The following is a 15,615-nucleotide window of genomic DNA, read 5'->3' on the forward strand; positions in this document are numbered from 1 at the left end:
ACAAACCTCAAGTTGGGAGCCATTAATCTGTACACTTTTGGCACAGTTGAAGAAATTAACATCTAGAAGTGACTATTATAAAACCAGATTTTGAGAATCTAGGCATGTTTCACATTCTTTGAGAGAATTACACTATTTTAGAGAAGTCTAAAACCGTTTATAAGGCAAAAGATTCCCTAATCACATTCCAAATTGGGTTTTATAAATTCAGAGACTTGCATACTATACACATAGGACTTTTCAACTTTTTGTTGAGGAATTGTGTTTTATTTGGCATAGGTATAATATGAATCTTCATTTTCTCCCCCTCACAGGTAATTCTAAAGAAGAGCAGAGGTTAGAAGTCAAAGAACACATTTTTGAAAATTATATGATGTATTATTTTAGGTGGTAACAGATCGTGAAAGCACTTTTTATATAGCAGTTAATATTGTGTATTAAAATATTGGCTAGCTGAAGGATGTGTGTGTTTGTATGTTTTTTACTGGTATTGAAATGTCTCAAGTATACACATAGAACTATATAAGCTTTGTATTTGAGGAATTGTTTCATTTTAAATGGCCTTTAGTTCATTCTACTTCCCTTTTTGTTGGTATTGCAGATGTTTTACATATCAAAAAAGGAATCTTAGTGTGTGAAGTAGCTTGAAGAGATGTATTTCTTAGAATTAAGTTTATAAGTATTTAGATTTAGCCACAGTTAACTATGGAATCAATTTAATCTCTGAAGGAAGGCAATGTGCAGTCAAATCTAGGTGTATTTTAAATATTTTAACTGTTTAATGCCTTTGCATAAGCAATGCAGTCTACTTTTATTTAGGCCAATAGTGTAATAATATAATTTCTCAACTGTAAACACCAGCAGGGTGTTTTCAAAAACCTATTTCCCTCCAAAACCAAAAAAAAAAAAAAAAAAAAAAAAATACAGAGCAAATTGACGTATTTTCTTCAAGTCACACAGATTTAATAGATGGGTATTTGTTTCCCCCCAAGAAATTTTTTAGAAATTTATCGCATATCATCTAATAGTTGTGTTTTTAACTTTTTATTTTGGAATAATTATAGATTGCAACTTGAAGTTGCAAAAGTAGTACAGAGAGGTCCACTTGTACTCTATATCCAGTTTTCTCCCAGTGCCTACATCTTAAATAATTACAGTACAATATCAAAACCAGGAATTTGACTTGGTATAGTGTGTGTATAATTCTGTACCATTTTAGTACATTTGGAGATCTGTGTAACCACCACTACAGTCAAGATACAGAATTATTTCATCATCACAGACTTCTCCATCATGCTATTCTTTTATAAATTACACCCAGCTCCCCACGTCCACTGCACACACAACACTCCCCTTCCTATTTCCACCATCCCTAAGCCATGGCAACCACTAAACTGTTCTCCATGTCTATAATTTTGCCATTGTGATGCAATCATACAGGTTATGACTTTTGGGAATTTGCTTTTTTCACTCAGCATAACTCTCTTGATCCTCCAAGTTGTTGCATGTAGCAATTTGTTCCTTTTTATTACTGAGTCGTCATAGTTCATGGTATTTATGTACCACAGTTTGTACAGCTATTTACTCATTGAGGGATATTTTGATTATTTCTAGTTTTTGGCTATCACAAATAAAGCTTTTGTGAACAGTTGTGTACCAGTTTTTATACAAAACAGCTTTCATTTCTCTGGGATAAATGCCCAGGAATGTGATTGCTGGGTTTAATGGTAAGTATGTGTTTAATTTTTCAAAAAGAAATGGCCAAAGTATTTTGCAGAGTGGCTGTACCATTTTGTATTCCCATTAGCAGTTTGTGAGAGTCATTTTTTCCTCCTTCTCATGAACATTTGGTATTTTTTATTTTAGCTGTTCTGCTCTGAATGTCTAATCATGGTTTTTAATTTTCATTTCCCTAATGGCTAATGATGTTGCACATAATTTCATATGTTTGTCATCCATTTTTTCTCTTTAATAAAATGTTTCTTCATTTCTTTTGCCCATTTTCTATTTGTTTTTCTAATGTTGAATTTTGAGAGTTTTCTAGGTATAGGTCTTTGGTCAGACATGTGGTTTGCAAATATTTTCTTCTATTCTGTAGCTTGCCTTTTATCCTTTAACAGTATCTTTTGAAGGTCAATGATTTTCACTTTTGATGAGGTCCAGTTTATTTTTTATTTATTTATTTTCATGCTGTTGGTGTCATGTTTAAGAACTCTTGACCAAGCCCTACATCTTATAGATTTTCTCCTGTATTATTATTTTTCAAACTTACCCTTTTTTGTTGCTATTGCATTTTTCTTTTTAACATCTTTATTGGAGTATAATTGCTTACAATGTTGTGTTAGTTGCTGCTGTATAACAAAGTGAATCAGCTATATGTATACATATATCCCCATATCCCCTCCCTCTTGTGTCTCCCTCCCCCCATCCCTATCCCACCCCTCTAGGTGGTCACAAAGAACTGAGCTGATCTCCCTGTGCTATGCGGCTGCTTCCCATTAGCTATCTGTTTTACATTTGGTAGTGTATATATGTCACTGCCACTGTCTCACTTCGTCTCAGCTTACCGTTCCCCGTCCTCGTGTCATCAAGTCCATTCTCTATATCTGCATCTTTATTCCTGTCCTGCCCCTAGGTTCTTCAGAACCATTTTTTTTTCTGATTCCATATATATGTGTTAGCATACGGTATTTGTTTTTCTTTTCCTGACTTACTTCACTCTGTATGACAGACTCTAAATCCATCCACCTCACGACAAATAACTCAGTTTCGTTTCTTTTTATGGCTGAGTAATATTCCACTGTATATATGTGCCATGTCTTCTTCATCCATTCATCTGTCAGTGGACACTTAGGTTGCTTCCATGTCCTGGCTATTGTAAATAGTGCTGCAATGAACATTGTGGTACATGACTCTTTTTGAATTATGGCTTTCTCAGGTATTTGCCCAGTAGTGGGATTGCTGGTTCATATGGTAGTTGTATTTTTAGTTTTTTAAGGAACCTCCAAACTGTTCTCCATAGTGGCTGTATCAATTTACATTCCCACCAACACCGCAAGAGGGTTCCTTTTTCTCCACACCCTCTCCAGCATTTATTGTTTGTAGATTTTTTGATGATGGCCATTCTGACCCTTGTGAGGTGATACCTCATTGTGGTTTTGATTTGCATTTCTCTAATGATTAGTGACGTTGAGCATCCTTTCAGGTGTTTGTTGGCAACCTGTATATCTTCTTTGGAGAAATGTCTGTTTAGGTCTTCTGCCAGTTTTTGGATGGGATTTTTTTTTTTGATATTGAGCTGCATGAGCTGCTTGTATATTTTGGAGATTAATCCTTTGTCAGTTGCTTCATTTGCAGATATTTTCCTCCATTCTTAGGGTTGTCTGTTCATCTTGTTAATGGTTTCCTTTGCTGTGCAAAAGCTTTGAAGTTTCATTAGGTCCCATTTGTTTATTTTTGTCTTTATTTCCATTTCTCTAGGAGGTGGGTCAAAAAGGGTCTTGCTGTGATTTATGTCATAGTGTTCTGCCTATGTTTTCCTCTAAGAGTTTTATAGTGTCTGGCCTTACATTTAGGTCTTTAATCCATTTTGAGTTTATTTTTGTGTATGGTGTTAGGGAGTGTTCTAATTTCATTCTTTTACATGTAGCTGTCCAGTTTTCCCAGCACCACTGATTGAAGAGGCTGTCTTTTCTCCATTGTATATTCTTCCCTCCTTTATCAAAGATAAGGTGACCATATGTGTGTGGGTTTATCTCTGGGCTTTCTATCCTGTTCCATTGATATATATTTCTGTTTTTGTGCCAGTACCATACTGTCTTGATTACTGTAGCTTTGTAGTATAGCCTGATGTCTGGGAGCCTGATTCCTCCAGCTCCGTTTTTGTTTCTTAAGATTGCTTTGGCTATTCAGGGTCTTCCGTGTTTCCATACAAATTGTGAAATTTTTTGCTCTAGTTCTGTGAAAAATGCCATTAGTAGTTTGATAGGGATTGCTCTGAACCTGTAGATTGCTTTGGGTAGTACAGTCATTTTCACGATGTTGATTCTTCCAATCCAAGAACATAGTATATCTCTCCCTCTGTTTGTATCACCTTTAATTTCTTTCATCAGTGTCTTATAGTTTTCTGCATACAGGTCTTTTTTCTCCTTAGGTATGTTTATTCCTAGGTATTTTATTCTTTTTGTTGCAAAGGTAAATGGGAGTGTTTCCTTAATTTCTCTTTCAGATTTTTCATCATTAGTGTATAGGAATGCAAGAGATTTCTGTGAATTCATTTTGTATCTTGTTACTTTACCAAATTCATTGATTAGCTCTAGTAGTTTTCTGGTAGCATCTTTAGGATTCTCTATGTATAGTATCATGTCATCTGCAAACAGTGACAGTTTTACTTCTTCTTTTCCCATTTAGATTCCTTTTATTTTTCATCTCTGATTGCTGTGACTAAAACTTCCAAAATTTTGTTGAATAATAGTGAAGGAAGTGGGCAACCTTGTCTTGTTCCTGATCTTAGTGGAAATGGTTTCAGTTTTTCACCATTGAGAATGATGTTGTCTGTGGGTTTGTCATATATGGCCTTTATTATGTTGAGGTTACTTCCATCTATGTCTGCTTTTTGGAGAGTTTTTATTATAAATGGGTTTTGAATTTTGTCAAAAGCTTTTTCTGCATCTATTGAGATGATCATATGGTTTTTATTCTTCACTTTGTTAATATGGTGTATCACAGTGATTGTGTATATTGAAGAATCCTTGCATTCCTCAATAAAGTGGGATAAAACCACTTGATCATGGTGTATGATCCTTTTAATGTGCTGTTGGATTGTGTTTGCTAGTATTTTGTTGAGGATTTTTGCATCTATGTTCATCAGTGATATTGGACTGTAGGTTTCTTTTTTTTTTTTTGGTGACATTTCTGTCTGGTTTTGGTATCATGATGATGGTGGCCTCGTAGAATGAGTTTGGGAGTGTTCCTCCCTCTGCTATATTTTGAAAGAGTTTGAGAAGGATAGTTGTTAGCTTTTCTTTAAATGTTTGATAGAATTCACCTGTGAAGCCATCCGGCCCTGGGTTTTTGTTTGTTGGAAGATTTTTAATCACAGTTTCAATTTCAGTGCTTGTGATCGGTCTGTTTATATTTTCTGTTTATTCCTGGTTCAGTCTCGGAAGGTTATACCTTTCTAAGAATTTGTCCATTTCTTCCAGGTTGTCTATTTTATTGGCATAGAGTTGCTTTTAGTAATCTCTCATGATCCTTTGTATTTCTGCAGTATCAGTTGTTACTTCTCGTTTTTCATTTCTAATTCTGTTGATTTGAGTCTTCTCCCTTTTTTTTCTTGATGAATCTGGTAATAGTTTATCAATTTTGTTTATCTTGTCAAAGAACCAGCTTTTAGTTTTATTGATCTTTGCTATTGTTTCCTTCATTTCTTTTTCATTTATTTCTGACCTGATATTTATGATTTCTTTCCTTCTGGTAACTTTGGGTTTTTTTTTTTTGTTCTTCTTTCTCTAATTGCTTTAGGTGTAAGTTTAGGTTGTTTATTTCAGATTTTTCTGAGGTAGCAGTGTATTGCTATAAACTTCCCTCTTAGAACCTCTTTTGCTGCATCGATAGTTTTTGGGTCGTCATGGTTTCATTGTCATTTGTTTCTAGGCTTTTTTTTTTTTTTTTTTTTTGCAGTATGTGGGCCTCTCACTGTTGTGGCCCCTCCCGCTGTGGAGCACAGGCTCTGGACGCGCAGGCTCAGCGGCCATGGCTCACAGGCCCAGCCGCTCCGTGGCATGTGGGATCTTCCCAGACTGGGGCACAAACCCGTGTCCCCTGCATCGGCAGGCGGACTCTCAACCACTGTGCCACCAGGGAAGCCCTCTAGGTATTTTTTGATTTCCTGTTTGATTTCTTCATTGATCTCTTGGTTATTTCATAGTGTATTGTTTAGCCTCCATGTGTTTGTATTTTTTACATTTTTTCCTGTAATTGATATCTATTCTCATAGCGTTGTGGTCGGAAAAGATACTTGATACGATTTCAATTTTCTTAAATTTACCAAGGCTTGATTTGTGACCCAAGATACGATCTATCTTGGAGAATGTTCTACGAGCACTTGAGAAGAAAGTATATTCTGTTGTTTTTGGATCGAATGTTCTATAAATATCAATTAAGTCCATCTTGTTTAATATATCATTTAAAGCTTGTGTTTCTTTGTTTATTTTCATTTTGGATGATCTGTCCATTGGTGAAAGTGGGGTGTTAAAGTCAACTACTATTATTGTGTTACTGTCGATTTCCCTTTTTATGGCTGTTAGCATTTGCCTTATGTATTGAGGTACACCTATGTTGGGTGCCTAAATATTTACATTTGTTATATCTTCTTCTTGGTTTGATCCCTTGATCATTATGTAGTGTCCTTCTTTGTCTCTTGTAACATTCTTTATTTTAAAGTCTGTTTTGTCTGATTTGAGAATTGCTACTCCAGCTTTCTTTTGTTTTCCATTTGCATGGAATGTCTTTTTCCATCCCCTCACTTTCAGTCTGTATGTGTCCCTGGGTCTGAAGTGGGTCGTTGTAGGCGGCATACATACGGGTCTTGTTTTGTATCCATTCAGGCAGTCTGTGTCTTTTGGTTGGAGGTTTCAATCTATTTACATTTAAGGTAATTATCAGTATGTATGTTCTTATTACCATTTTCTTAATTGTTTTGGGTTTGTTATTGTAGGTCTTTTCCTTGTCTTGTTTCCTACCTAGAGAGGTTACTTTAGCATTTGTTGTAAAGCTGGTTTGGTGGTGCTGAATTCTCTTAGCTTTTGCTTGTCTGTAAAGGTTTTAATTTCTCTTTTGAATCTGAATGAGATCCTTGCTGGGTAGAGTAATCTTGGTTGTAGGTTTTTCCCTTTCATCACTTTAAATATGTCCTGCTACTCCCTATGGCTTGTAGAGTTTCTGCTGAAAAATCAGCTGTTAACCATATGGGGATTCCCTGTATGTTATTTGTTGGTTTTCCCTTGCTGCTTTTAATATTTTTTCTTTGTATTTAATTTTTGATAGTTTGATTAATATGTGTCTTTGTGTTTCTTCTTGGATTTATTCTGTATGGGACTCTCTGAGCTTCCTGGACTTGATTGACTCTTTCCTTTCCCATATTAGGGTAGTTTTCAACTATAATCTCTTCATATATTTTCTCAGTCCCTTTCTTTTTCTCTTCTTCTGTGACACCTATAATTCAAATGTTGGTGTGTTTAGTGTTGTTCCAGAGGTCTCTGAGACTTTCTTCATTTCTTTTCATTCTTTTTTCTTTCTTCTCCTCTGCAGTAGTTATTTTCATTATTTTATCTTTCAGGTCATTTATCCGTTCTTGTGCCTCAGTTATTCTGCTATTGATCCCTTCTAGAGAATGTTTAATTTCATTTCTTGTGTTGTTCATCATTGTTTGTTTGCTCTTTAGTTCTTCTAGGTCCTTGTTAAACGTTTCTTGTATTTTATCCATTCTATTTCCAAGATTTTGGATCATCTTTGCTACCATTACTCTGAATTCTTTTTCGGGTAGAGTGCCTATTTCCTCTACTTTTGTTTGGTCTGTGGGTTTTTACCTTGGTCCTTCATCTGCTGCGTATGTCTCTGTCTTCTCATTTCGCTTAACTTACTGTGTTTGAGGTCTCCTTTTCGCAGGCTGCAGGTTCATAGTTCCCGTTGTTTTTGGTTTCTGCCCCCAGTGGGTAAAGTTGGTTCATGGGTTGTGTAGGTTTCCTGGTGGAGGGGACTGGTGCCTGCGTTCTGGTGGATGAAGGTGGATCTTGTCTATCTGATGGGCAGGATTGTGTCTGGTGGTGTGTTTTGGGGTGTCTGTGAACTTAGTATGATTTTTGACAGCCTCTCTGCTAATGGGTGGGGTTGTGTTCCTGTCTTGCTAGTATGGCATGGGGCATCCAGCACTGTAGCTTGCTGGTTGTTGCGTAGAGCTGGTTGTTAGCGTTGAGACGAGATCTCTGGGAGAGGTCTCACCAATTGATACTATGTAGGGCTGGGAGGTCTCTGGTGGTCCAGTGTCCTGAACTTGGCTCTCCCACCTCAGAGGCTCAGGCTTGACATCTGACCGGAACACCAAGACCCTGTCAGCCACATGGCTGCTGGTCTTGGAGAGTCTTCTGGAGAGACTGGGGGTGGCTGTGGCTTACTCTGGGGACAGCAAACACTAGCCGAGCGGCAGCCACAGTCAGAAGCTCCTTCCACCCTCCTGTATTATATTTTTACAAGTTTCATAGTTTGTTTTACATTTAAATCCCTTATTATTCAGCTTTTCCAGCACCATGTTAAAAAGAGTATCTTTCCTCTTTTGAATTTTTTCTGTACTTTCTTTACAAATATGTCGGTCATAGTTGTGTGGGTTATTCCTAGGTTCTCTGTTCCACTGATTTCTTTGAGTCACTCCACCAGTAACACATAGTCTTTATTACTGTGGCTATACAGTCAGTCCTGAAATTTGGTAGAATAATTCCTCTCACTTGATTCTTTTTCAGAATCTTTTTGGCTCTTCTAGTTTCTTTGCCTTTTGTATACATTTTAGAATAATCTTGTTTGTATTTACCAAAGAACCTTGCTGGAATTTTGATAGGAGTTGCCTTAAACCTGTATATCAATTTGGGGAGAATTGGCATCTTTATGCTATGTTGAGTCTTTCAATCAATGAATAAAATAATGAAAAATGAAAAAGGAAGTTCACTATGTCATTATTTTAGGGTAGGTCTGCTGGTGACAGATTTTTGTTTTCTTCCTCTGAGAATGTCTTGATTTCTCTTCATTGTGAAGCATATTTTCACTCGATAAAGAATTCTGCGTTATAACTTCTTTTAGCACTTAAAAAATGTATCACTTCCTTCTGGCTTTCATGCTCTTTGATGAAAAATCTGTTGTAATTTAAAATGTTTTTCTTGTGCAGTTAATGCATTGTTTCTCTGGCTGCTTTCAAGAATTTTTTTTTTTTCTGTCTTTAGCAGTTAGAAGTTTGGCTACGATGTGTTTTGGCATAGATCTTTGGATATATCCTATTTGGAGGTGACTGTGAATTTTTGTGTTTGTTTTTTGCCAAATTTGGGGAATTCTCAGGCGTTGCTTTTTTTGGAATACCTTTAGCCCATCATCTTTTTCCTCTCCTTTTGGGTCTCTGATGACACAAATGTAAGATTTTTTTTTTTTTTAATCCACAAAATCCTGGAGCCTGGGTTTTTTTGTTTTGGTCTATTTTCTGTTGTTCTGATTGGATAATTTGTATGTTCTATTTTCTAATTCACTGATTATTTCTTCTGTCTTCTATATTATGCTTTTGATTTATTGAGGGTTTTTTTTCAGTTATTGTAATTTTTAGTTCTCAAAGTTCCATTTGTTATATCTTTTATATCTTCGCTGTGCTATCACAGATTTTCTTACACCATTCTGGTGGATGAAACCACTGCCATGTTACTGCTTTTGGGAGTAGAAGTCTAGGTTCTCCCCTGAGCCTCTGACAACCAGCGGTGAGGATGGAGGGGGCTCTCTCTCCTTGTTGCTGCTGGGCAGAAGTGGGAGTTCAGGTTCTCCACTAGGCCTTTGCTGATACCATCCTGGTTGGGCCACTTTGTTACTGCTACATACCTGTATTCCACTGATGTTTTGGGGGGGGGTGGCCATGTTACCCCTGAGCAATGGTGAAAAGTCCCCACTCCACTAGTTTCTGATACCACCCAATGGGGAGGGGAATGGACAACTCCTTGCTTTACCACATCATGAGAGTAGAATACCGGACTTTATGTTGTCTTTGCTGAAACTGTGAGGGTATGTGCTTGTTACCACTGAGTGGTGAAAATGCTGCCTCTCTGGTAGGTCTCTGATACTTCCGAACAAGGGAAGGATGGAGTGCCTTGTTACTGCTGGGTGTGGATGAAATTCTGGGCTCAGGATGAAATTCCTAGTTTCCCATTTGGCTGCTCTTACACCACCCTGGTAGGGGGGTTGAGAGTGCATCATTATGGCCTAGCAAGAGTAGAAATCTGAGCTATCTGCTTGACCATTGCTGATGGGGGTGCGGAGTAGGGGCTGCAGTTTTTATCTGGTGTTTGGTTGGAATAAAGTGGTTATTGTCTGAAAATATTTTGTCTTGTTAGGATGCCCCTTGTTCTTTGGTTAGAGTAGATTTGGGGGGGGTGCTTTTGTTTTCCCCCTCTTGTCTGTGGCCATTGGCATTTGTAAGTTGCCAGCTTTTCTAGTATCCAGTCTGATATAGGAAAAAAAACAAAAAGAAAACCCAGGGAGCTCAGCACTGTATTTTTCCTTTGGTCCTAAGTTTGTAGCTAGTCCTCTGTCTTGACTTACATTACATATATATATATAAATAATATGTTTACCTTGAAAATAGGAGTCCTAATTGTTATTTAAGTAAAGACTTCAATGAAGTTACCAATAGCTAAGTAAAATATTTTATTCTTAATAAATATTATGAATGGAAAGAAATTCATCTGCTTGAAAATTGTCACATAAAATGATCTCATTAACCCCAGTGCCAGTTTGGAATTTGTCAGAGTTTTATAGTATACCTTTGACCCTGATGAATGCCAGAATACCCAAAAGTACTGCTTTTGTGGTTGGTAGATGGGCTTGAGAATGCTAATTAATGATTCACAAATCCATTTAGATTTATTTTGGATATAATCCCACCTAGAATTTTAATATTAGAATAGATAATTCTTAATATCATTAATATTTAAATCATTGCTTGTTAGGTAAATCAGAATTTTGTCCTGCTTAACTTGTAATTTGTGTTCTGGTTTCCTCAGAGTTTTGAAGTATTCTGAAAAGTGCCCAGCATGGAGTTTGCTCTTGATTTTATTTAATGATTATATGTTGAATAAAATAATTTTTTTTGGAATTACATAATTATAATTGTTTAGCACAATTTGGAAATATTCTAAAATGAGAGTTCTAGGATATCCTATTATAAGGAGATTGAGTTTCTTGAAATGTACTTACAAAATAATTTCCCTTTGAGATTAACTGAAACTTTTTTCTTTTGAAAATTGGGTCCTCCAACTGTTAAGCAGCTTTAGCTTGCTCCTTTTGATATTCTTTATGTTGGAAAATGCCTCAGCCCTTCCCAGCATTATTTATTTTCCTCTGTTGTACTGTCTGGTGTGCATTGGCAGATGTGGAAACCTACCACCAGCTTGAAGTAGGAATTTATCTTACACATTTTTTAAAAAATGTGCCTAGCATCTAGTACATAGTTGACTAGCATTTCTCTTCCTCTATTGTCCAGCACATGGCTTGGAACACATAAGTTCTTTGAAGGAACGTATCACATTTTATAATATAAATTAGTGGGAAATTGTATTTGTCCTCCTATCCATTTGGGGGGGAACATATCTTTTTCAGGTACAATTATAATTCTTTGAATGCCTCCCACTTCACATGTTTAAGTTCCTTAAAACCCAAATTACCACCTCCTTAGTAAGCCTTCTCAAATATATCCATTGAATTCCTATAGCGCTCCTTTATTTAAGGCATGCATCATTTTTGTTGTACTAGTAAACTAGTGTGCACAGGACATACAGAAACAAAGCTTTAGGCAAGATAAGGTGAACCTTAACTCCGGTTATTTTATTAATGTGTGCAAATCTGAACTCAGCTTCTCCCTCAAACCTTTTATTTCCCGTTGCACTGCATGATGTTGCCATTCTTGCAGTTATCTAAACTAAAAACCTGAGATTTATCCTTGACTCATTCTCCTTCAGAGTCACCTGTCTCCTTCCCTTATTCAACCAAATAGGTCACCAAGATCTGACTTTGAATCTTAAGTCTGTTCCTACCTCTTTCCATCCCCACCACTTCATTTCAGACTCTTCATTCAATATCTAATACAGGAAATATGTACCTAACACCTGCATTATTACACCATCCTATGTGGTATCCTTGACTAGTTTCCTACCCTACCTTCATCCAGTCTGTAGTCCATCTCCACAGTATTGGAATTGTCTTTCAGTAAAATGTAAACCCAGTCATGTCATGTTTCTATTGAAAATCTTTCAGTGGTTTATCATCTTAGATTAAAATGAAACTTCTGAGTCTGATATATAACACTATTTGTGATCTGGTACAGACTTAAGAGATAATGTGTATATAGGCAGGGATTATTTTCTGTCAAGCTTTCTTTGGAGGTAAGTGGGTTAGTGAGCAGAGAACCAGGTATTATGCCAGGGAACTCCAAAAATTCAGAACATGGAGAACTTTATCACGAACTATCCACACCCATCCTAGTGGCCTATCTCTCTGTAATTTATGTAATTTTCATTAGAGAAGAATTCCCCCACCCCTCGCCCACCCTGGGATAAATTTTCTGAGAAAAAACTGTCCCACATTTAGATCTTCAATTAATCCTTTTGTTATTGCCCCGTCTCACTCATCCTGCTTTGTATATGGCAATCTGGACTCAGGAGAAACCCCAGAGTTCTGCTTGAGTAGGTCAGCTGCCTCTGCTGCAGCATCTTCTACTCCTCTTGTTGCTTGTAGCTTCTTTCTTGACTCTGCCTCAGCACTCATTATGTCCTCTTAGCGTCTGGAAGTTTCTTGAACTCTCTTGAAGTCTACATCTTAGCTCTTCAATCTTGGTTTATACCTTTTTATACTTTATTATTTTAATGGAGTCTAAGGCGGGAGAGAATATATGTGTGTGGTACATCTTGGACAGAAAGCCTCGTGGATTCTTAGTTTGACATAAAAGTTAATAATTCTTTTAAAGCATTGTTGTGCCAAGATTTCGGTGTCTTACTTGTGATATAAATACACATTTTTGATATGAAATTATTTAATGTAAAGATAATTATAGATAAATATTAGGATTTCTTATGAGTGTAAATTTGAAAAAAAACATGCAACTAGAATCTGTAATACTCAAGTGTTCTGTAAAAGTATGTAATATCAATCTTATTTTTCATTTGACTTTATTTTAAAATAATAGCTGAAATAGGGAATTTTGTTTCTAGGACAATTAGAACTAATGTATTTAGAGTTAGTATCTTCCTTATTTTATTATTGTTCTGATTCAAGTATAGCTGATTTACAATATATTAGTTTCAGGTGTACAACATGGTAATTCAACATTTTATAGATTATACTCTATATCTTTATAGATTATTCTCCATTATATATAACATTATAAAATAATGGCTGTATTCCTTGAGCTGTGTAATATATCCTTGTAGTTTATTTTATGCATAGTAGTTTGCACCACTCTATTCCTAAACTGCTTTTAGGCCTTCGTTGCTGAACATGAGGGTAGGTATGGGACCTAAGGATGGGTGTTTGGTTTCTCCATTTCTTTGGTATTTAAATCTTCACATTCAGTACAGGAGGAGACTGGATTTGTTTCATGACAGCATGCTCCCTAATCAGTGGTTTTCAAGCTTAGTCAAGCTTCAGAATCACCTAGAGGACTTGCAAAGTATAGATTGTTGGGTCCAGTTCCTTTCAGTTTCTGATTTAATAGGTCTGGGGTGGAGCTGAGAATCTGTATTTCTAAGAAGTTCCCAGCTGATGTTAATGCTGCTCATCCAGGGACCACACTTTTGAGAACTGCTCTAGATCAAAAGTTTTATAAATAAAGCTTTTTTGGAATATAGGCACACTATAGGCACAATATAATGTGCCTATTATCTATGACTGCTTTCATGCTACAAATCATGGCAGAGTTGAGTAGTTGCAATAAATACTGCATGTCCCGCAAGCCTAAAATATTTACTGTTTGGCCCTTTACAGAAAGTTTGCTACGCCTGTTTTAGATAATTGTCCTAATCTGACTATATTGCGTAAATTCAAGGTGCCAAAATTTCAGATAAAAGAAGAGGAATTGCTACTCCAGAGGCTGCTTTCCTTGCTAGTTGTGCTTCCATGGTTGCCCAAATACGTATGTTTGTATCTACCCAGCTCATTCATTTAACAAACACATGGCAGTAGGCTAGCCACTGGGTATTTAAACAAAATATAATAAATGGTTACTAGAGTTTCCATCAAGTAGATAAATGAATTGCCCCTCTCTACTCTACGGATAGATATTCATTAATTTGTCATTAAAATCTTTCATCTTAATATGAGGCATATAGTCAAATCTTGTTATCCAACGAATATTTCTAAATATTATCAATAAAACGTAATGGATCCATTGACATGCTGCGGTTTCCTCCTTATCTATATCAGCTACATTGAAGTGCAGTACTTTCCTGATTCCATGTGGTGAGGGATACAGTTTTGAGATACTCTTATTATCACATGTAAAATCTATTTGCCTTGTTTTCTTGAGATATTGTCACCTCTGATTATGTGCAATTTCCTTTTCTGAGTCTCAGAGTACCCTGTGTCTGACTAGTTATGAGTTTTATTTGGTTAGTATTTGTATGATAAATATTTTCCATCATGATACTTTGAAACATTCTGTATTCTTTAAAGTGTATCTCTCGTAATTGGCGTATACTTGGGTTTTGTTCTTTTTATCCAATATGATAATATTAGTAATGGGGGTATATAGTCCAGTTACATTTAATGTGAATACATTTGGGCTTATATTTACCATTTTACTATTTGTTTTCTATGACCCAGCTGCTTTCAGTGCCTTTTTCTTTTTTGCCTTCTTTTGAATTAACTTTTATGATTCATTTTACCTTCAGTTACCTTAGTTATATATTCTTATATGAGGGATTATAATATGCATCATTGGCTTGTTATATATCCTTTGTTAATCAGCTATTTGTGCAGTCTTTTACTACAGGCTATAACATGAACCTTTGACTATCTGTAGAACCTTAGAACACTTTAACTGCATTTATCTACTTCTGCCTTTTAATCTTACATATGTTAAACCACATAAGACATTAGAATTATTATTAGTATTACTTGATACTACCAGTATCCAGTAAGTATTTATATCTACCTTCATATTTACCATTTTCTTTGCTTATCATTTCTTCAATTTCATTTTTTTCAAACACCTGAAGAACTTCCTTTAATATTTTCTTTGTTTCTTGATAATAAATTCTCTCAGTTTTTGTCTGAAAAAATATTTTACCTTTAAATTTGATATTTTCATTAGATATAGAATTCTAGGTTGGCTTTTATAACATAAATATCAGTATTATTCCATATCTTCAGGCATCCATAGTTTTCTGAGAAGTTTGCAAGTCTTAAAGCAATATATCTTTTCTCTATTAGTAAAGATTTTTTGTTCTGGTTTTCAATAATCTTACTATGACGAATTTTCCTAGGTTTTGTTTTGTTCGTTTTATTCTGCTTAAGGTTCTTGAACTTTCTGAAATTGTAGGATAATGTCTTTCATCAGTTTTGGAAGATTCTTGGCTGTTTTCAGATATTAGTTCTGCCCCATTTTCTCCTCTTCTGGGAATCCAATTATGTATTATTATTAGACTTTTGACTATGCCTCATATCTCTTACACTCTTCTATTTTTTACATTACACTTTTTCTCCTTCAGTTTGACTATTTCTGTTCCATTGCCTTTGAGTTCACTAATTTTGTCTGCTCTGTTTGATCTGCTCTCAGACCCATCTAAGGTGTTCTAAATTTCAGATTTTTTTCCCCCTTGC

At 35.8% G+C, this 15,615-nt stretch overlaps 1 protein-coding gene across 1 annotated transcript in view; it reads left to right on the forward strand.

Moving 5' to 3' along the window:
* Nucleotides 1–15,000, forward strand: part of CENPW (centromere protein W) — a 31,439-nt gene extending 16,439 nt beyond the window's left edge. Inside the window, exon 3 of the mRNA XM_022562799.3 lies at nucleotides 315–15,000. Coding sequence (XP_022418507.1) covers nucleotides 315–341 — 27 coding nt within the window. The 3' untranslated portion in view covers nucleotides 342–15,000. The remainder of the gene's footprint in view (nucleotides 1–314) is intronic.
* Nucleotides 15,001–15,615: the final 615 nt, after the last annotated feature.

This window comes from Delphinapterus leucas, chromosome 12, assembly GCF_059928025.1.
Source record: "Delphinapterus leucas isolate spDelLeu-1000000601 "Yukka" chromosome 12, BTC_Dleu_Yukka2, whole genome shotgun sequence".
Lineage (NCBI taxonomy): Eukaryota > Metazoa > Chordata > Mammalia > Artiodactyla > Monodontidae > Delphinapterus > Delphinapterus leucas.